Source organism: Aythya fuligula, chromosome 1 (genome assembly GCF_009819795.1).
Source record: "Aythya fuligula isolate bAytFul2 chromosome 1, bAytFul2.pri, whole genome shotgun sequence".
In the NCBI taxonomy this organism is placed as follows: domain Eukaryota; kingdom Metazoa; phylum Chordata; class Aves; order Anseriformes; family Anatidae; genus Aythya; species Aythya fuligula.
Genome location: NC_045559.1, coordinates 161,711,436 through 161,735,194, shown reverse-complemented (window position 1 = coordinate 161,735,194; position 23,759 = coordinate 161,711,436). Strand labels below are relative to the sequence as shown.

Below are 23,759 nucleotides of genomic sequence, written 5' to 3'. Positions count from 1 at the left end.
GAAGTAACATTGATTTCTTTCTATCCAGAAATGTTTTTTAATCTTAACTACCTGTTACAGGTGGAAGGCTAGGTGGCAAGGGGCCTGGTGGCGGTACTGGAGGTCTAAGGTTAACAGGAGGAGGACTCAGAATTGGTGGAGGGGGAGGAAGTCCAGGAGGAGGTGGTCCTTCGACAACAGGGGGTTGTGCTGGAAAAGGCAGAATGCCAGGAAGATTCACATCTTCTACCACTACTGGATCGCTTCCATGATCAAAAGGGCACATGTCTCCTCTCATACAGAAACCCTTTTCTGAAACATCAAATACAAAAAGAATCACTGTTAGTATTCGAGGGCTGTATGTATTAACTCTTCTTCAGGAAAAGTTACAGAATACAGAAAAATAAAAATCCCTCTGAAAGTCAACTAGAAAATATTTAAGTGAAGATAGGAAGAACAGTATTTTGGAACTAGCTAGCCACTAAAGAGAGAAATGAGCTTATAAATTCAAAATACACAGTCATAAGAGAAGCAACTGCAAGAGATATCTACAGAGGTATTTTAGTGATAGCCAGAAATATATCAACAAAAAGTAAAGACGTAAGAATAGCTATGTCATAGTTTTCCAACACAGTTCCATTTGCTTCATAACCACAAACTGGAAATAAATGCTATGTGAGATGAACTTTCAAAGATACCAAGTTCCAGCATTCCACCTGGAGTTTTTACTTCAAAAGTTTACTTACTTGCCCCCGCATCCATTTTCCTTTCTAAAAATTCTATAGAACTAGAAAACTGTGACAAAACACTCTACAGCTCAGCTTGCACTGGAAGAAAATTTCCAAACAACTACACTTTCACAATTGTACCTGACAGTCCTGATACTTATACCTGCAAAACTATTATTTATTAGTATAATTCTGTCAACACCTGAGACTTTAGTCTCCCATCCTCTTTTTAAAAATGTTATTATTCTAAAGAGAGTCCTGAATATAAACTGTCCTAGATCTTCGACTCATTGTGGTATACAGCAGAAGAAAGCCTCAGGAAAAAAAAAAAAAAAACAAACAAACAAAAAAAAAAAAAAAACAACTTTAGGAGGAAATTAAATTCTGTTGATTTAACAAGTTTACTGTCTAGACTTAGTTACATTACGGCAAACAGCAACAGCCTCTTCCACTGATTTCAGCATAAGACAATCAAAACAACAGTTTGTGCATATAAATAAGCACAAAACCCACTCAATTTTAAGAAATACCTGTTCCGTAAAAACGGGCAAATCTGAGAAGTTGCAGCTCTAGACCCTTCTAATTAAAAAATAATCTCTCTTAGATAGGATGGAATAAAAGCAAAAAAATGGCAAAGACAATAAGGTCATAATTATGGTCAAAACAATTAAATATGTCTTCTTCAAGCCAAGTAGTAAAACAAGAAAATTGGGAAAAAGTCCACTAGAATTTTTGTAGAACAAATATACTATTTATATATATATATATATATATATCTAAACTAGTAACTAAAAAAACCTGTATAGACACTAATAAAGACATCTAAAATGCAGGTGGATCAAAAAATGGGATACATTTACATTCAGTAATTGTGTTACAGAAGAAAAGCACATTATTATGGAAGAACAAGAAAATGACCTTAATCTTTCCAGAAAGATGTCTATCACTGCCGCAGGAAGGAATTTAAAAAAATACAGACTTACCATCATAATCCCTACAGCGTTTCTTTGGCAGCGGAGGTCTTCCATAGGAGTTGTGGTCCAGCTGCTCTTCATGGAACTCTGACCAGCTTTCAGTAGTGTTATTTCCATGATGAGCAGGAGCAATAACTGTAATAGTGCTGCTCAGTGTAGGGACAGGATAGTGGCCAGATGAAATGTTTGTCACAGAAGAAACTGGAGTATAATTGTTCTCTAATGGGTCTGTTCTATCCATATCATATTTCGGCTTTCCCAAATCCCTTTCTGGAAGAAAAAAAACACAAAACACCACAACTGTGTAAGTATCCGTGTAAGTAACTACTGGGGTATTTCAGCAACAACTATACCCGTAATACAATAGAAACCCTTCCAGAGGAGTAGATCTTCTGTAGTGATCCATCTATTCTAAGAATGTCGTATGTCAAGTTATCCTGAATAAAGGAAAACGACATCCAAGAAAAAAATAAAAAAAAAAAAACACCGCCAAATGAAAACACTGGCAACACTATCAAGATAATACTTATGTAATTTTAACATTTCAAAACACTGTTATTGTTGTATTTTCATGCTGTTTATCTTCATTTTATCTGCACCCAATTGCATAGATTTGATCAAACACAAAGCTTTGCCATCATTGGAGAAGTAACACTTGACAAGTGAGGAATGCTCCTGGCCATATACAGCAGCAGCATGATTTTTTATTCTGAATACATACAAACTGTTCTCTTAATTTGCTAGCACCACCACCAATTAAACAGTAAGCATCCAGATTACGACAGAAGAGTTCTGTCATGAGATAAATTGGTAGACTCGAACAACATTACGTTAACGAAACATTAATAAAAATGTCTTAAAAATGGCATACAAGTATGGGTAAAACAGGCTTCTCCCTCAGTCCTTAGTATCTTACAGTAGAAACTTTTTCTATCTGTAAAATACTATCATTGTAATAGCTGTAAAATATTCCTTAAATTAAGATTTAATCACATTGCAGTGTTTTAGTTAAACTGCTGCATGCTATTGAATTTAATCACTCCTAAATTGTTTGGAAAAATATCTGCTTGCTTTTCAGGACCTTTGCGCTCCCACTTGTAAGGCCACGTTGTCAAGACCCATTCTCCACAGAAATAATAAACAGGAGATCTAAACTAGATTATTTTTACCTCTGTATTCTTTAAGTCAAGATAACAAGATTATAAAATGACTGCCAGTGCTCTTTTTCAATTTATCAATAACTGCAGAGGGAAAAGCATTCTTTTTAGGTGAAACAAAACAGCTTTGTTTCTGAAGAAGCCTAATTTGAAGAGCAAAACTACCATATTGAAATCCTAAGTCCTGCAGCAGTGTGTGCAAATGCACATACTTACCACAGTAATTTCAGCTCCTACCCAAAGGAGGGGCCAACACAAAAAGAGCACAGAGCTCTACTGTTCTCTTTGACAGTTTACTGCCAAACAGGTAATTTCTGCCAATCCTACCTCTGTAGATAGGTATTAATTTCTGTATATTCCCAAACAAGATTCCGAGTTTCTCAAAACTTAATGAAATGCAATTAACTCAGATTTTTCTTCCTCTCTTACAACATTGTTTAGAAGCAGCCAACACAGCCAAAGGTATTAGAGAAGAATGGTGGGAAAGAGGGGAAAACAAGAACTGAAAAAATAATCACATAAGCCTCATTTCCACAGAGAACCAAACTAAAATTGAACAAAGAAACAATAACAGTAATGGAAAATTTGGTAGACCTTGAAGAGACTGTTTAAATCTAATGTCTACATTTTGTAAGTAACATTCACCGTATTTTAGAGACCAACTGTTGGTACCTCTGCTTCGTGTTCTGCTCCTGCTTCTGCTCCGGTCTCGATCCCTGTCCCGCAATCTCTCTTTACTCCAACTTCTACTTCGACTCCTGCTGTAGCTCCGACTTCTCCCTCTTCTTCTGTTGTATCGATCCCTATAGGAATCTCTTCTGGGAGGATTTCGGTCATAATCTCTCTTCCGAGAACGTTCATCTTTCTTCCTTTCATCGCGGCTTCTAAACATGCAATTTTGGTGGTTGTTACTTACAAGAATTAAAAATCTCAAAAAATGGCAACGTTAATCAAGATAAAAGATAAAAAATGAATTTAACTATGGTCCTTCCTTTCTTCTCAATAGACTATGAAAATGCTTTTGTTTAGTTTATGAATTTTCCTTTTATCATCCAGGAATCTTTTAAATTGTAAAGTATTGTTTCTGCCCCAAAATACACCTTCCGCCAGTTGGAGATAACAAAAAGATAAGGGTTATTGAACAAACATCTTCTAAATTCAAATTACCTCTATTCAATCTCAGTAGTGAACAGTAAGTGTTGTAATATAAATTAGCATTAAAAAAAACAAATATAAAAGTCAAATGTAATAGTTGTACACAACTTAGAGATAGTTTACACAGTCACTTGTATACTCACATTTTAACTGCTTTTGCATAAAAGCAAAAGGTCTTACTTTTAGGTGACTATAGGTGACTATAAGGAAAATAAATATTTAATTGAGTAGCACTATAAACATATAAAAATCCAAATCCATCTGATTATTGATACAAGAGATCAAGCAAATTTTATTACCTGGTATCTCTGTAGCGAGAACTTGACTGAGGAGGGCTGTGATTTAGCCTTCTAGAAAACTTTTTCTCTCGTTCTTCCTCTTTAACTATCTGAATATTAAATACATACGTTAGACCAAAACATGAGTATACTGTACTGAAGACTTCTGCACATCCAAATAAACAAAAATCTCAAATGCTGAACGAAGTCAGCAGTAACAACTGAACCAAAACAAGATTTTTACTTCTAATGCAATGAGGGATTCTTTGTAACATATTAAGTATTTAATTTCTGAGAACATTCAGAGCAGTGGTTGCCAGAAAATAAAGTAGCAAAAGAAACCCTTACTATGCTGCACTGAAAATACATTAGCTTTTAATACAGGTAGATGTTTCCATATTGAGGTGAAGCAACAGATCTGCAGGGACATGAATGTTCAACAACTGGTACAATAAGGTCTTTTCCTCATCAACAGGTTAGCAGGTTCAGATCATGCTCATACAACCAAACGTAAGCTGCTGTTGGAAAGTGCCAAACCTACTCTTTTCTGGCTTGTAGAACCGACCAGAATTACCAGTACCAGGGTAAGGATCGAGCACCTCGAGGAATGACAGCTGCCATTAGGAAGGGAAAATTTGAAGTGCAACATAATTAGAGCACCCTCCTGAGCAAAAAACTAAGGCAGGTTGTATCATACTTCCCACGATACTCAGGAACTTTATTTCCATTTGCCTAGTAGAACCACTGTGGTTTACCTATGAAATTATGTTACAAAAAACTGTGCAGCAGTACTCAACATTAAAGAGAAAAACTTTTTGACATTTTAAAGCTGTCATTCAAGATTTGGGACTACTATTAATAAACAAATAAACATGATGAAATAAGTAAACTGCGGGAATAAGGGAAGACATACATTTAAAGACATACATACTCAGTCCTTACCTCTTCTTTTTTTGTTTCTTTTTCCTGGTGCTGAAAGAACTCTACTTTCAAGCTTCCTGACGATGGTTGCTCTGGTGGAGGTAGATAGCTTTTTGTATTCACAGCATCAAACAATTTTTCCACAAATATCTGAGTTTCTAAAAGTAAAGGAAGTATGAAAATAAATATCCAACATTCAAAACTTCAGTTAATATTAGGTTTTAGAAAAAAAAAAAAAAAAAAAACACCAGAAAGTTGAAACAGTGAATAGCACTTTAGCATGTTTTTTAATACTCTTCTTTTATGCTTTGTATTTTAGAAGGAGCTTTACAGAGTCAAGAAATGTCAGTAACGACAATATTTAATAAAGGCTTCCAATCCCTGAGTTTTTAATGTCTTTTAATCAACTATCTGGAATAATACTTTTGGAATATATACAAAGCTTCGCTGCTTTTAATTCAGGTAATAATTCTTACCATCTTCAATTTTCTTTCAGGAATACCAGTAGACAGAAAACATACTTAATAAAGCTTACATATTGTGCTATACACCTGTTTAAAACATATGTATCTATTTATGCAAATAGAATTACGTAATTCCAAGTAGTAAAGCTTATAAAGAGATAAACACAGGATTCTACATTAAAAGATTGCTTAAATTTAACCAGGCAAACTTTCACTCAGGCTTAATAGCTAAATACTATACCTTTTTGAAGAAATACATCCAACTGATCAACACACAATGCCTTCAGTTCCTTCTCACTTTTATCCTTCTTTACCAAAGCCAGAACATATTTAGCTAGGGCAGATGGATCTGCATCGCATCTGAAATTGAGAACACATAAAACACAGAATCCATTAAATTACAGAAGTGAATGTCTGTAACTGGTATGACCTGTATCATATAGAGGGCCCAAACCTTTCCTAGCAAAGTAATTGAAAGACACCCATGGGTATTTTCTAAGACTCAGTCCAGATATGAAAAATCACAAGCATCACATTTTTCTTCAGAGAGATGATTCTCTACAAGTGACATTTCCAAACAATATTCCAGAGTACTTTAGAACAAACTAGAAAGATCAATTTAGAGTGAAACAGCTTCAACTGCTCAACGGTCTTAAAAATACAAAAACTACAACAAATACTTCCATAATTTCTCAATTATGGAATCTGTGAAACCTCTGTAACACTGAGTGACTGGTGGAGAAAAAGTCTGTCTATAGAATTATAAATGAATTAAGTGATACATTAGGAGTGAGTGATAATATATATATTAAAAAAAAAAAAAAAAAAACAGGGAAAATTTGACACTTGGATGCTAGTGATGTGATGCAGACAGCTAGCTTGTTTGGCTTATGAGCAAAGTTAATAATGGTGTTTTAAAAAAAACAGAAGAAGAAAGACACTTGCACTGATGTGTCCTAACTGTACATTCTCCCTATCAAAAATAACTGCAAAACAAGTAATATTAAAGTATGGTCAGGGAGTTGCTCTGAATGTGAGTGTCACACGAATACTGACTGCTACAGCAAATTATGTCCACAGTGACTGAACAGAACAGCAACTCCAAGTCTCTTCCACGTTAAAACTCATGAAATTTCAACACTGAATCTTAATTAAAAGTCTGAATGTTGTTAATTTAACTGACACATATTTTAGATGCTGGAAACAAATCCTTCACAAAATCATGCTACTTAATTCATTTTCCCAAAGAAGCTCTCTCTTGCACTGCACCCAACATCCTCTGCACAAACATATCCACTAAGCAAAGAAAGCAGATCTGTCAGCATATATCCATCCTTAGGAGATCCCCTGGATATCCTGGGCCCAGCATGGAGTACTCTGAAGTTAAAGGTCAAAGCTTCAAACGTAACTCAGCATCCTCCAGAAAGAAGGTAATAACAGAACTTCATGCTGTAAAAGCAACCTGAGCTGCTAGGGAACATAGCACAATTTTCTGTGTTAGCCTGCATTACTCATAGATACAGGAGATGGGAGTTCACAATCGGCCTAAACTCCAGAAGAACACACACTAAAGCAACAAAATGCAGATGCATACTGTTAATCAAAGAAAAAAACTGCACACACTCAAAAATTCTTCCAGAACCTTTGTCTTCCAACTACCACATCGGTTTGCCCCTGCTCAGATTTAACAATTCTTTTACCCAGCAAGAAAACGCTGCCCAGGCACAAAGACATCTTGAAAACAGGCACAGAGCCTTACAGGTTGAGAACAGCAGAACTGCATGACTACTGCTGATCCACTGCTAGCACCGAGCACATCATTTCACCAGACTACCTGGAGGCCTGGGTCAACATGTGCCATGAGGCATGTTGGCTGCAATAAGGGGTGTCATCTTGTACAGCCCCCATGAGGCCAGAATTCTAGCATTTCTCCACTTCTCAACGGTTGAATTTGCAAAATTAATATTCAATTGTTCCTTAATCCGACTTTAATGTCACCACAGAAGCTTTGCATTCTTCTCCCAGTTTAAAGCTGAATCATGCTTCAAAAAAACACTGTGCCATTTTCATACTGTATATCCACAGTCACAAGAGGAAAATCATTTGGGTAGGAGGGAACAATTTTCACGTAATAATCCTTAAATTTCTTCTTCTCCACCTTTCAATACTTCATAAAACTCAGATAAAACACTACAATCTTTTTTTTTTTTTTGAAATTTCAATTTCCCCTATTTGTTTTTATACAATAATACAAAGTCAGATATCAGTTACAAATGTGCTACAAATCATTTAGATGACACACGAATGCACACAAAACTATTTAGTGGGAAAAAAAAAAACGGCCTAGAAAGTAAAAACCCACTGATGTCTAATGTTAGCTACTGCAGTTTATTTTATTTAATTCTCCAGCTACTACAGTAGCAACTATAAGATATTAAGTATTAAATTTACTTTAATTTTTTTTCTTCCTCTCATAAGCAGAGCAGAAAATATAAAACCTTGACTGGAAAGCCATCTAGATTCCAAAAACTTTAAAACATAGCACACAGCAGTTTAAAAATAACAATTAGTGCTTTTCTCCCCCATCCTCCAAGGCTATTATCTATCCAACAACGATCTCAGAATTTCATTCCATCCACTCAACTCCAAGGAAACATCCTCAATAAAAACGTACATAAATGTGCTTTTCATTTCCAGAAGACAGAACCTCATTCTCCTGTGGCACTGTCTTTGCATTTATCATTCCATATGTGATACTACCACACATGAAAGATGCAAAACAAATTTAGTGAACTCTGTTATCACCATACAATATGTAACTGAAGAAATTCCGCTGTACACAACAGGAAGAACTTACACGTTTTCAAGTTAAAACTACATACTTTGGCTACTCAACAAATTTTATTTTTTTCAGGAAGTACTAAAACGGATGAATTATTTTGAATCACCGCCAATTAAGTGATAAGGAATATAATGTACAGTGCAGTTGAGATGGCAAAAATGTTTTTGTCAACTAGCAGAATGATTTTGCGATTTTTTTCTACTTTTTATATTAAACTGCAAATTATGCTGAGAAGCTGACTTCTTTCTTGATGTGACTTGAAAGAGAAGCTACTACTTCTATTAGTTCAAAGCTAAAAAAAAAAGAAAACCAAAGAAAAAATGATTGGTTTTCTCCACATTGTCATGAAGACCATGCTTGTTTCTGTACTAGCATCCAGATATATTTAATGAGTTTTTAGTATGATCTTTCACTGGTTTCTGGAGTCTTGTATAATGTTGTTTTCTTAAGATGATGGAAAAATCAAACTGCTAGCAACGTAAGTGGCAGAAGAGAGCAACAAGAGGCCTCATTGTGTTACAAAAGATGTTTAAATTTACCGAACTGTGAATCCAGGAGGTCACCCTGACATTTTCTGCTCTTTACAGCTATTTGAGTTCTGGATATTACCTTTCATGTTTTTGTTTGGGGGAGGGCTGCTTCACATCTATTTTTTCACTCTGAGATGATTCTGACATATCGTGTATAAACTCTCCATCCTCCACTAACTTCAGTCAGAATCTACTGGGTTTTTGATGGAGGGCTTGCTGGTACCCAAGTCCTTACGTTCTCTAGTTTAACACTACACTCTTACAGAATATGAGCCTTTGCCTGTGAATAATAGGCAATATACTTGCAGTATCTCTGCTGTGCGCACATGGATGTTTCATGCATATTGAGCTAGCTTTATCACACTTTGTGAGCCTGACTTGTATTTTATACTCTTATACTTGACAATGGTTTATTAAGCGATGTCACTCTGAAGAAAACAGGCCCCCACACTGAGACAACAGCAAAATACAGTGTAGCACAAGGATTCTTCACACTGTATATAGCATGTTGTCTTCTTGCAGGTTAAAAAGATCAATAATAGTGTGAAGAACATCCTTAATCGACTATTTAGAAAAATTAGAAAAATGAGGCTACCACCTATGCATTTCAAATAGCTTAAGCACCATTTCAGAATTCAATATCAATTTATATTTCAATTATAGCATTTACTGAATAATATACTTTCAATTGTTCAATACAGGTTTGAATCCTTAGCTTATACCACAGACCTAAACAGAAATAAATATATGCATTAAAAATATGTTAAATTTAGATTTAAATTCATTCTTATGCTAAAATTTGGTTACTTGAAAAAAACATTAAAATGCATTTAAATGTGTAAAAGAACATTTCTCAACTTTAAATCCTCTATCTACATTCCTTCAAGATTTTGTAGGGCAGTGCTACATGCCTCGATAATCGCATAGATTTCTATTTTTTTTTTTAATCAAGTAAGCAAAAAACAGTTGGCATAATCATCTGAACCAATTTTCACTTTAGAAGAACATTCCAATGCCTGCTACAATTAAACACTACACCACATTTTCTTTCGCCCACTTACTAGATATATGATCTTAACCAGAAATGCTAAATGTTTTTACTTCTAGTATTGCTTTCTTTACAGGGTTTGTACTATATTAGTCAAAAATGGTGTGTCTACTGCTCTATGCTAGACAAGGGAAATTACTCTGGAAATCCTGCTTTAATAAACACTATTTCACATACAGGCAGAGATGGAAAAATACTCTTGCTAGAGCTCTACATGTTCTTCAGGGAATGATCTGGATACTTCCAACTGCTAACCACTGGAGAAAAGCGTCAAAAAGGAAAGTAATGGCCAATCAAATACTCTGCTCAAATGCAGGAGCAAGAGCTGGTAACTACAACAAAACTCAAGGAAAAATTCAAGGTGCTTCTTTGAAAATCCATTGCTTCCAATCTCATCTGCTTTTGCAGGGATTATTTCAATTCACCATTTCAAATAAAGAAAAAGCAGAAGAGGAAAACTGAAGATGTAAAAGCATTTTTAACCCATAAAAAGATGTAAGTAACCAATGCTTTGAGGATTGCACTTCTCTGCACCATCTTTTTTCCTCTTCTAATTTATTTTTAATTTCAAAGTAAAGTAAATTTTAATACATCTCAATTCTTTAAGCACCATTCAACCCATCAGCTTCCAATATTCAGATTTACATATTTTAAAATACAGAATGCTAAATACATTGAGAACCCACTTTAATTTTCATAAACACATTCAATTACAAGCATCAAACCAAATTAATCTAAAAATTCAGTGGGTGTGAAATACATTCAGAAGTTGTTTGCCAAGAAGTTTCACTGGTGTAGCTGTATACACAAAACCTCTTACCAACAGCAAAGTTTATACTGACTTGAAAAGACTTTGGCAAAATAGCTAAAAGCAATTCCACAAGGCAGATAAGCTAAACCAGCAAAATAACTTTGTACATAAATATTGCAAAAGAATCATTTTCTAAGACACTGAATGGAAACACAGTAAGTATCTTCCAAGTTTTAAGAGTGAACAAAACCAAACTTTGCCTGCAGTATGCTAAGGACACGTTTTACCAGGTTGGTGCCTGTGAACATGTTTAAAGATCAGCAAATACATATAAACTCAAAGATACAACATTCTGTTTGAGTATTTTAAATATAAGACGAAGACAGATCTGAAAGTCTCTGTTGGGCTCAGTATCCAACTATCAATTGAGAACTTCAGGTATGTCTCCCCTACAGGGCCCTGAACTCTCCACCAAGAGAGAGATCCCAAATACTGTACGTAAGGCCACTAGGACTCCTGTTACAATTCTTGCATCAACTGAAGGGAAAACAAAAACAACAAACGCCACTCAAGTGATAAGTTCTTAAAACATGAGGAGAAAAAAATGCAAGGAACTGAGAAGTGGTAAGAAGAGTCAAGAACAATAAAATGATAGTTATGAGGTTGATGAGAACGTATATGAATATTTCACATATTGAAGTATCTTATTAATGTTACCTGTCCTACTCCAATCTGATTTCCCCATATGATGTTGTGGAATAATTGCCAGAGTTGATTTAGAAATTAAACTGATATTCACATTTTAAAGAAAAGGTAGAGCAGTGAAGATGCTTCCAGAGTGGGGTGTAGCTGCACGACCTAAACATTCCCTAGGCCTCCATCCTTAAGTGTTGGCCATACTAGAAAAATTTGGTGTGCTGGCTCTAAGAGGAACTGTATAGAGGGTGGAGTGGAGACACTGCAGCCAGGCTCTGTGATAAAATGGGAACTTGAAGGTACATCGGAACCAATAGCTGCATACCTCCTACCCTGGGCCAACAGCCTGCGATGTTTTTGACAAAATGCTGTCCTTCTGGTGAACTTCTCATCATAATGCCAAAACAGACCTCCATCCCAGAGGCTACCTGCCTCCAAAGGTGGCCACACCTCACTGAGACTGTTTTAAACTTTTCTAGTCTATATCTTTAAAAGCAAAGTGAGAAAATTTCAGGCCTTAGTTATATATAACTAGAGTCACTTAAACTCCACCTAAAAGATTGAAAACTATATAAATTATGTTAAGGGAGAGAGGGTGTTACAGAAGATACCATCGTGTAAGGGAAGACACCTTCTGATTTCCGGGATTGGTCGTTGACAGGCTCAGCCCCCCCCCCGGGACACCTTTGGGCAAGATTCAAGCACTTGCTTATGCCAAGTGCCCCCAGGAAACTTAGAAATCTCTGTAGTCGCTTTCCATCCTTTAACACATTTGTAGCCAGGCAGTGTTACTTTAGGTATTTGCATGTGCTTTGCAGACAGTGAATTTATCACTGGCAATCCAAAGAACCTGTGTGTGTACCTGCTGCTTTAATAAATTGCACTAGTCATTAATCTAGCCATGGTAGGTCTCATTGAACACGACCAAACTCTTTAAGCGTGGCCGTGGGACGTGACTAGACTGAGGGTGTGCTACGTTATTTGTGAATCCGTAATCGTGATAGTTCAGTGCCCTGAACAAGACTGGACTTATAACGATGCACTGGACATCACTTCCAATTACTTTAACCTTTAACATAACAAATGCCTTCCAATACAACAAAGCATGGGGGAAGTAGAGATGCATATTCTTGGTATCCTACGTATATACCAAGCTGAAGCGTTTTAAAATTGTAAGCAGTTTGCTTTAGGAAAGGTCTGAAATATCTAAAAATCAGACATTTTCCTCCTCTCAAGACACACACACCACATTTGCAGTGCTATAAAGTTCTTCATGTTGCAATTTATCATTTAAGTCAGTTCTCAATAAACCACAAAGCCAGTCTGAGATGCAACTTCAAAAGTGTAATTTTTTTTCCTGTACGTAATAGCCACAAAATTTGGTGCAGACCTGGCACTACGGTGTTTCAGTAAATACTTTAAAAATCATTTTAGTGAGAGAAAAATCCTTTATTTTGTTAAAAATCTAACAGGCATGGCAAAACAAACTGGTTTACATTTTACAGTTAATGAACAACAGATTAATCATTGCATAGAAAGTGAATTTTTGGCAGCTTTTCACACCTTTCCTATGAAGGGAAGTTTAGTATTTCAGTGTCTACCCTCTGATGACAATACTTGGTCCTTCCATGCAAACTCCTAAAGGGAAACATACCTAAGAAGTGTTGAACTATAGGGCACTAAACCATTTTACTGTGGGGGGGGGGGGGGGGGGGGGGAAGAAATCCCAAACCGAAACTGTTGTAAACTGACAGTTTTCACAAAATGAATTATTACTCAACTTGGGGGCAAAAAAAAAATGTTTGGTGGATGGAGAGGAACAAGGATAGAGCGGAAACTTCCATCAAGTCTCCTTGTAACCCAAATGCTGGTCAGTCATTTCCAATCTTTTTCATTGCTTTCCTTCAATCTAATGCCAAGAACCTCAATCTGAATTTAACTAAGCTAACTTTGGAGACAGCTTGTGCACACCCAACTATTTTTTTAAGAGGTAAAAGAAACTACATGAGTTTTTTGTTAATTCTTTTTTAAATAAATGTACCTTTAAATTAATGTACAAAAAGATAGTGCAAGTCCTTAAATTTGTTAAGGAACTAGTTTCAACTACCACAACAAATTATAACCACAAAAGCATGCCTGAAATCCTCCAGGCAGTGAATGGTCTTTCTGAAGAGAAAAGAGCATGTAGCTGCATGTTATTTGTCTCACTCTAATCCTCAGAATTCACAACCTAAACTCCATGGTCTAGTTTTGTTGCCTAAAGATTAATATTTATACTTCTCTAGGATACTGTTCAGTCCTTGACATTAACCAAGGTGGGCATGGCTATGTTTGAGGGCTGAGAGACATGCTTTGTATTTACACGGCTGAATGTGTGCAGAAAAATTAGTATGCTGCTCACTGGACAAAGCAGCAAGTCTAACACAGGCAGCTGTACCATTTGGTTGTGTTGCTACCACATAAGATAGTATATTCCACAATCTGTAGAAAGCTGCAGAACTCAAAAATTAAACTGAATGACAGACACATTCAGCAAGGTCTGAATTTTATCTTGACACAGTGCAGTATATGGGAAGGACAACTCTCGTAATGCTCACTTTCGGTAACTCTTTACAAGCATTGATATACTTCAGGAATGCAACAGCCTCCGACGCTCTTACACAAGTTACTGATGTCATTACAACAGTTTGAAGTTACAATAGCCTAATCTTACAAGTTCATACAGGTGCAACCTGCAACCAACAGCTTAAAAAGCCACCTCAGGACTCAAAAGAGCTTTCAAGAGGCAGAACAGCCACCAGCTTGCTGGTCATCCAACACGTGTTCAATGTTGAAAGCAAAAATCATTGCTGTATCTCCAGAGCCTGAAAGGCATCCAAGGGATTCTATTTTGCTGGTAATGAATGAAAATCAGAAGTTTGATGTAACAAGAATAATTTTCTCATCTTATAATACTGATATTGTCATTCTATCACAGTACCTTTTGAAATAAGCATAACCCCATCAGCATCAGAGGTTAGGAAGGTTCAGCTCCAAATACGACAGCTCTCCGTGAGCCAGGGGTGCCAACGAGAGTTCAAACAGATGCATCAGAATAACCAGCAGTAAAAATGCTACAATGCTGAGTGTTTGTGACTTACAATAGTTATAAATACTTTAATGTAAAGTGTTAGCAGAGGAAGTTAAGATAAACATACACTGCTTTTGAACTTCTTAGGAAATTTCTTGGGAAATTAAAGTGAAGACTCCTGATGGGCTGACGGGTATTACCAGCTGGATGGTAAGCAACACGTATAAGGAAAGGAACGCTGAGGTTTTGCATTTTGACTTCTTTCAGTATTTATTTCTTATACCATTGATCAACCTCCTTTATTCACCACTTTCCTGAAGTTAGTGGGTGAACAGAACTAACCAGTAGTCAATAATTAAGAAATGATACAAATGCACAAAAAATATGAAGATTTAACAGAGAAAGGTTGAAAAACATGGCAAACAAATAGAATAGTGAAGCCACAGCTGAATACCAGCTTGTTTTCCATAAAATATTCCAGTAACAAATAAAATATTCTTTAACAATTTGGATTTTATTCCCTCTGTTAAAGTAGTTACAATGCAATGATCATTTATAGAATTAAATGATGCAAAAAAAGCTTCCAATTTTAATGAGGTATGCTTAAATATCACATAAACAATGTTTTACATTTTTGCCATCTTTCTTGCAAGTCTGACTCAGTAAGTGAACAGACCTCAGAAATGTAAATATAATAAAGACGAAAAATAGATATGGGAACCTTAATCAACTTTTACCTAAAACACAATGGGCCAGCAAAAGATTTTAATTAAATGTATTTTACACAAAGTAATTAAAAATAAGAAAATTTTTCACTGTGAAGAATTAGGGCAAGGGGGAGAACGTTACCATGTCTTATAAGGCAAAACAGAGTGCAGCATTTGGACAGAAATTTTTTTAAAACTCTAATTAAAGAAAAAAATGTAGAAGACCTGCCTACATGGGACTCTGCCAAGCCAGATCCTGACATCCTTGCAAGAATATATACACAGTTTATATAGGATCTGGAATGCACTTGCAGAAAAGAAATCCATCACAATAGATACGGCTCAGCAAAGACTTTGCTAGCACAGAAATTAGAGGTGACAGGCATGAGGTTATATTCCAAGTTTACAATTACCTTCAAACACTCTACAGGAGCCATACCATGGACAAGAAGTTATATAACAATAGAAACTTAAGCACACTACAACCTGCAAGAAACAAAGACGGCTGTTGACACAACTACCTTCTTTACAGAGCTGGCCTCAGCGAAGCATACTAGATGGCTCCAGCCAAACACAGAGCACCTACGGCACAGAAGTACTCCTGGTACTTTGTTTACACTGGTACTACATTCACACACATGTAGCAATCATGGCTGCATGCACATTTTGTGATTCTCTAGGCACCAAAGTCAGCTTTTCAAAGTTATTCCCCAAATGACAAAAGCAACCTCTGCTTTGGAGAACTGTACAAAGTTACTTACTAGAGAACTACCAACCCTCAAGTTGAGCACAACAGCACTTGCAGTTTCTGCCCTCCTGACAGGAGTGTTTGTACGGAGGGTCACCGAGGCTTTGATGCAGGCATTAGAGAAGTCCAGAAAGTTTACCAGAGAGAGAGAAATGGGAGGGAGAGGTGGAGAGAAAGAGAGAAAAGTACAAACAAAAAATCCCCGAACTAAACCCTCTGTCATCCCCCTCTCCCAAGCTTTCTTGTCTATAAACAGTATTCCCTAAAGGCCCCATACGAGAGTAACCCAACAACCAAAAAGGCCCAGTCTATACAAATATATACAACACTGGTTTCATGATACTTAAAAGCTGTTGTTCCTGCTAATTCATTTTAACATTTTAAAGGTAAAACTTTCTGATGAAAGGAAACAACCATTATGGATTTTGACATTTTCTAGTTCTGGAATATACACTTCAGAAACATCTCTGTTACAGCCTTTGGGTTAAGTTATATACAAAGTTGTCTATAAAATTGTTTTCTTCTTAAGAACATTTCTCCCCTTGCAACCACCAAGAAAACAGCTCCATAAAGATCTGATATGGTGATATATTTCTTAGTGTAGTTAGGAAATCCAGTTGCCTATCTTGCAGCTAAAGGTTTCTGAAAGAGCCACAAGGTTGAACATCTGTCACTTTTGTTTCATTAAAAGGAAAAGAAAAAAAATATTTTCAAACTACGGTAAAACCACCAGGTGCCCAGCACTTAGGGCCTTATTGTACTAGTACTGAACTGACACTTCCAAAGAAGTAAATGCATACTAAAATTTTCATATGGCCAGAAGCTACGGCTGTAGGTATACATTTCAGATACCTGAGATCAGAAGCATCTCCAAGAGTATTTGACTGCTAGGAAAAGACAATACTTCTCTGCTAAATCCAGGGTTTAATGGGATAATGCAGTTATATAGGACACTGCACAAAACTGAGTGACAGCTGAGTTTATCAGTTCCTGCCGTTTTTTTCCTCCCAAAATTAAAAATTTAGAGAACTCAACATCCTCCATGTCAGCAAATTCCCTACCCCACAACATATTTTCCAGCATGGGAACCACACTTGAACTGCTCACGCGTTACATTTAATTTAAGAGAAAAACGTGCCTGAAAAACTGATCTCAAAACCTGAAAATCCTGATTTCACTGTTTAACTGCTGTTACTAGCAGACAGCAGATCAATACTCAGACAAACAGAGGAACATCAAACAACCTACCTGGGCTTGTTACCAGGATAAGAAATTACAACTATACACCACTAATGAACAGAGCCTGCAGAGAGGATGGAGGAACTACATTGATCTCTAACTAAATAATATCTGACAAACTTTTGTTAGTTTTTAAGATTATAAATAGGAAATGTATAAACCAGTGAAGTACAAACTTCAGCTCCTGATGTGTAATATGCAAGTACAGAAAAGCAGACTAAATTCATTTGGACATGGATCTGCAAAATTAAAATAACCTGACACATTTACTCAAGAAAGGGATTTTGAAGTCAACTGAAGCCCTGCTGCAAACGTTAACATCAGAATTCCATTTTCAGATTTCACAGAATTTGACAATGCTCATGAATTGTTTGTGGCTAACAACTCAATCCCCAGCGCCTTCTTGAGAAGTAAGCATGCAAGATTCAACATTTCAAACTACCAGCACCTACTTTGGAAACTATGAGGTTTTCTGAAGTTAAATATTACCTGTTACAAACCTCTCAAAGAGCATGTTCTTAATATTGATATCAAACTGCTGATTACCATTAAGAGAATATTCCTGCAAGAAAGCGTTCAGTTAGTAATCAGGAACATTCTGCATTTGAAGAATGATGACGGTAATAGATCAGCTGGATCCATTACCACAGAACAAAGTATGCTTTCTTGTTTTAGTAACACCTTACAGTTAGGCTAAAGGAAGGTTATTCACCTTCTTCACAAGAAAAACAATAAAAAAAATCTTACCACAGTCTTAAGGGTCGACCGTTTTGTGTAAATGCACCCAGAGAAATTTATTGCAGGCCTAATTCAAAGTCCACTGAAATTAATCTCAAGAGTCATCTATTTCAGTTTTGTTTGGATTAGGTCCCATGGAAAAATGAACCACCTTCCTGCAAAAAGCCCAAGTGAAGCTCTCCTGAAAGTGCCCCAGAATTTTAGTTCCTGCGCCTTACTCAAGTTATTTCAACATGAGCCATACAAATTGTATGTGTACATACAGATACTTAACTAATGTTTATGGAAGCCATAAACCAAATTTTCCCTCCCCCCCATCCATTACTGTCAGAGTAAAGCCCATAGGGGCCACGCATCTCAGAAGAAAAGTTAATACCAGAATTAGCTTATAAGCTCTAGTTCTACTGACTCAAATCAAGCTCTAGAAACTTAACATAGCTCTGTTATAATTGTGTTTTGTAATGGTAAGTCAAGAGCGTGTTTTGATCTCAAATATCTATAGGCACTATACTTCCAGAAGATGAAACCTTTTAAACTGAGTTCAGGTATTGATGCTATTAAAACACCATCCAGAGAAGGAAGGTGTGTATTACACGGATTATTTGCAGTAGAGTCCTAATTACTCACGTGGATGTTATACTCAGAGGCCCAGCAGGTACTCACAAATAAGCAAATTATTCTCTGGGGCTCCTACTCCCAAGAGCTCGTCAGAACTGATGCAACAGCAAGGGAAACGCCAGAGTGTCAAATACTCAAAACGACCACGAATGATGGCTGAAAAATATTGGGGGGCAGACCCCAGAAACGCAAAATGCCTGTAGTATCAGACGTGATCCCTCTCAGAGAAGGGCACCGCACAGGGTGGCAGGCCGTGGCCATTACCCTGGCCTCTCCGGGGGGAGCTGCGCGGGCTGCACACGCGTTACCTCCCGCTTACTCCGGGCTACAAAGGGAGCCAGCACGGGCGCTGCCGATGAACGTGGTCGCTAGGGGGAGAAGCTGCATCCTGAAGAAGAAGACGGTCCTAGCCTACCTACCTCCCAGCCGAGGACTGTGCCGGGAGAAGCGGGGGCACGGCACAGCCCCGGGCCCCCACGGAGGGGGACGAGGGGCAGCAGGAGGACACCTCCCAGGGTGCCCTCCCCTCCCCTGAGGCTCCCCCCCCTTTTTTTTTTTTTTTTTCCTCCAAAGGAGGATTTTATTTTGGAGGGGGGGGGAGAGGAGCAGGAGGGGGGCGAGGGAGAGCGAGGGGAAGGGTCGCGGCTACTCACATGGGCTCCAAGGTTTTGCTGAGCCAGGATTTCAGCGCCTCGAAGTTTTCTATGATCATTTTAACCACCATCCAGAGCGGCCCGGGCCCCCCGTCTCCCCGGCAGCAGCAGCACCAGCAGCAGCACCACCACCACGGACAAACAACGACGGCGGCGGGGCCCGTGCCGTCCCCCCGGCCGGGACCCCGGCTGCCGCCGCGCCTCCCCCCTGGCCCCCCGAGGCTGAGGCCGAGCCCGAGCCCGCTCCCGAGGCCGCCTCTCCCGGTTCGGCGGGGGCCCGAGGCCCAGCGCCACGAAGGGGGCGGAACCGAGCGGCGGCGGCTGCTCCCCGCTCCTTCGCCGGCAGCCGCGGCCCCGCGGATCCCTTCCCTTTCTTTTTCTTCTTCCCCTTCCCTCCTCCTTCTCCTCCTGCTTTTCCTCGGAGGCGGCCGCCAGGCACGACGAGCCCCGGACCGCGCCGCGCCCCCCGCCCCTCCCGCGCCCCTCAGCCGCAGAGCGAGGCGGAACGAGCGAGCTAGCGAGTAGCTAAGATGGCGGCGCGGCGCTCTCGCGAGGAGAGCGGGTCTCGCGAGGGCTGGGCGGCGCGCGGGGACGGGAGGGGGGCCGGGCCGGGCCGGGCCGGGCCGCGGCTGGGGGCTGATGGCGCTGCTGGAGGCTCCTAGGGAAGAAGGGAGGGAGGGAGGAGCTCGGTTCTCGCTCCCCCGTGGCACAAAATTTCTCAAGTGGCGCAAAAAAAAAAAAAATGTTTACAGATGGAAAATTAAAAAAAAAAAAAGTTTCTTTTAAAAGAAAAAAAAAGTAAAAGTTTCTTTTAAAAAATAAAGTTCTCAGCATTTTCCTGACCAGATCTTCATACCCCATGTTTTTATACTGGTTAGAGTAAAGATTACTTTAAAAAAAATAAACTTCTCAGCATTTCCCTGACTAATTCGTTATATCCCATGTTTTTCTTACTGTTCAAAACCTCGAGGGAGGAGGGAAAGGTATTTTACACCCACCGGTGTCCATCCAGGTAAAAAACACCAATTTGGTCATCAAATCACTAGGGTTGGAAAAGCCCTCCAAGATCATCTGGTCCAACCATCCCCCTATCACCAGTATCACCCACTAAACCATGTCCCTAAGCACCACGTTCAACCTTTCCTTAAACACCTGCATGGACAGTGACACCACCACCTCCTGATCACAGTGTAAAGCCTAGCGTGGCATTTGGCACTGCTCTTGGGAGCACAATCCCAGCAAACACACATATTGATCTCAAAATTGAGGTTATCCATACGGCTCAGGCCTCGCAAGGCATGTTGAAGCTCTGCTCCATCTCCCCAGCCTCAGGCTCATGGGTTGGGCCCCCAAGAGGAGAGTCTGCAACAGTATGGGATCGGCCTGTGAGACATCTGAAATAGCAATACGTGCTACTTATGGTTTTTTTTGTTGTTGTTGTTTTTGTGTGTGTGTTTTTTTTTTTTTCTGTACCGCACATTGACTGAGTAGTAAACAATAATGCCTGATGTGAGATTTCCTTCCTAGATTCCATCAGACTTCTGAAAGGTTGGCATCAGTCCTAAGAGGAGTGTTTCATATAGTTGATAAACAAAGGCAGATATCTGAGGAAATCATTCACTCTACCTGTCTGAGGACAGAAAGGATGACTATTGAGCTGCCTTCCTGTTTGTCTCAGGTTTTGAGGGACTTTGGGTGATCAGGCTAGATTAGGCAGCAACTTTGGTCGTGGCCAATCTGTCAACTGATCAGTGTCCTAATGGTCTATCTCTGTCACGTGAAATCGGGATAATAGCAAAAGTAGTTCTGGAGAGCACTGCTGATGTGTTCGGACAGATTAAAAATGCCTGGCTGTTTTCCTGGTTTGGGAACTCCTTCAAGATTTTCTGCTATCTTCGTTCACCGTGTTGATGGCAACCCACCACAGCCTGTTGGTACTTATTTCCCCTTGAAAAATCTCAACTGTACCTCTCTGCATCTCGAACAGAGTACAGTTTGTAGGTTATTATGATCCTTATTTACAATTTTTCACGCTGTTTTCAAGAACTTCACCTCTGCAGAGAAAGTGTTAAGAAGTCTGGTATCTATGATAGCTAAATAAGAGTTGGAGGAGTATATGGCAGCTGCGTATAATTATTTGTACTTTGACTGTTATCTTCAAAATTTGTTTCAAAACTAGAAAGTCTAGCAAGCCAACCAAATAAACTGCCAGCTTAGTGGAGGACTAAGTGAGGACTTTCCAGTTACAAGATACACTCTGATTTCCTTGTATAGTGGAGAGTGAGCAGCATATCCAGTCTGTAGACAGAAAGATATTCCTGATATTCGCCTGATATTCCCTGGAGGCTGTTTTTTACACAAAGGCCTCGGCTCACAATCACCAACTTGTAAGTAAATTCCCCCTGAACATATAAAAAGGGACACTAAGCTTGGGATTCTGATCTGTCTTTGAAGGGACAGGCACATAGAAATTAGGCATTATGATAAGAATCTAAATTTGTTTTTGGATCTGGCCATTAATCCTTTGCAAAAACCAGTGTCTAGTGGAAATAATTCAGGCAAACACTGTCAGTCTGCTTCACTCTCATCTTTTTAATGACCTTTGATCCTCGAATATACAACAGCCAGCAAGAAAACACATCCTCAAAGTCTTCCCTTCATAAAATGTTTGGATATAAGCATGGTAGTAACTTTTCTGTGATTGACACCTCATTTTCTAAACTACTATTCAGAAGCACAGGACTGTAAGTAAGTGAAATTTGTTATCCACAAAAGTATTTCACAAGCACATTTTATGTACTGCGTAAGACTTGTCTTCATGTGGTAATTTATGGATGTTACTGTGTTGATATAAGCATGGTATTATCACCCTTCTGTGGCAATATCAAGAGTAACTATAATAAATAATTACAGCTGCTAAGATTCCCTGCTCCAAAGTTTGCAGAATAAATCTTAAGGCCCGATAAAGATTTAGATCCAATATATTCTGAAGTGACCACAATGTTCTGTAGCATTTTTGAGGCAATCTTTATTTAACTTCATGGCAGAAATTAGAGGAGTGCAAAGTGAAAAAAAGTATTTATTACATCTGAGAAAAAAAAATCTCTGTAATATAAGGTGGTTTCTATACATAAGGTGGTTTCTATTTAAGACACAGCATCTAAAGGTGCTTCTTAACTATAACTATTTCTTGATAGTTTAACAAAATACAAAATAAGGAATAGTCTTTGCTTTGCTAAAACTTTAGTCATACATGAAATCAGCACTTTATCAAAATAAATAAATAAATAAATAAATCCTGGAAATCATGTTTAATTTAATGGGATTATTTAATAATAGAGATTCATTGCGATGGGTTGAAGTAATAATTAACTTATACAATGTCATATTTCTGTAAGACAAGTAAGCTGTTATTTCTCCGGTAGCTGTTCAATGTAAAGTTCATAAACTATCCAAGGGGAAAAAAATAAAACAAAATGTCATCCTTACCTATACAATGAAAATCACAAAGAAAATACCAATGAGAAGAATTAATCTTTGAAAAGACTAGAAAGCAACAAATGAAAAATTAAAAATGTTGTTCTTACACTCCAGTGATAAGAACTTTTGGAAGAGGTGGAAGGTACTGTGAGAGAGGCTATAAAAGCCAGGGAGCGAAGCAAACCTCCTTATGCTGTTTCAGCAGAAGTATCCTAAGAACTTGAGTCAAAATAAGAGGTATCTGAATCCTCAATTGTGTCTTCAGATGGATCTCTGGCTGAAAATGGAGTTGTGAATGAGGAAAAAACAGCTTCCAGGATGAAGGGGAACACAGGAGACAGCAGGGCTTTCAATCAGTTTGAAAATGCCTTGACTAATGGTTCTAAAATGTGCGATACAGATTCTCACTTAAATTTACTAAATGCAGACAGTATTTGCCATAAAGATGGTACTCTTGAGGCCACTGTCTTAATAAATAAATAAATAAATAAATAAAAACATTTTAATTTAAAAAATCAGTTCTTGTTGTTAAATGATAGTGTTATACTGTAGGTATACATGTATGTATGTGTACATGTGTATAATCAATAGGAACCAAACATTTAATTGCAACTAAATTACAGATATCTCAAAATACAGAAATAGACATATACTGTCTGCATTAATACAAAAAGTGTGTTTTAACATCAATAATCTTAAAATATAAGTACATTGTCAAAATATAATAATTGTTGAATCTAATTTCCTTATTTATTCATGCATCAGAATTACCATTACTGATTCCTAATAGCCCTTTTGGCTTATCAAAACATTGCCAAGTTCTTCAGAGTATAGATGTTTTCATATATCTCTGGAATTTCACAGGTTTGATGTGTGCCTAGCTTGTAGTAGTCTTATCTAATGCAATTTAGTCACTTTTGGTTTCTAAAAATAATGAGCTGTGTTTATGCACATTTTCATAGTTTAGCCACTTATGTTAGAGC

At 38.0% G+C, this 23,759-nt stretch overlaps 1 protein-coding gene across 3 annotated transcripts in view; it reads right to left on the bottom strand.

Moving 5' to 3' along the window:
• The window catches only part of RBM26 (RNA binding motif protein 26), a 51,062-nt gene extending 31,565 nt beyond the window's left edge, over window positions 1–19,497 (bottom strand). For all 3 annotated transcript variants that reach the window (XM_032204007.1, XM_032204023.1, XM_032204015.1), the window contains exons 1-7: window positions 19,297–19,497; window positions 5,898–6,016; window positions 5,214–5,350; window positions 4,293–4,381; window positions 3,511–3,722; window positions 1,691–1,951; window positions 52–291 (exon numbers count right to left, since the gene is read on the bottom strand). In XM_032204007.1, coding sequence (XP_032059898.1) covers window positions 52–291; window positions 1,691–1,951; window positions 3,511–3,722; window positions 4,293–4,381; window positions 5,214–5,350; window positions 5,898–6,016; window positions 19,297–19,367 — 1,129 coding nt within the window. In that variant the 5' untranslated portion in view covers window positions 19,368–19,497. The remainder of the gene's footprint in view (window positions 1–51; window positions 292–1,690; window positions 1,952–3,510; window positions 3,723–4,292; window positions 4,382–5,213; window positions 5,351–5,897; window positions 6,017–19,296) is intronic.
• Window positions 19,498–23,759: the final 4,262 nt, after the last annotated feature.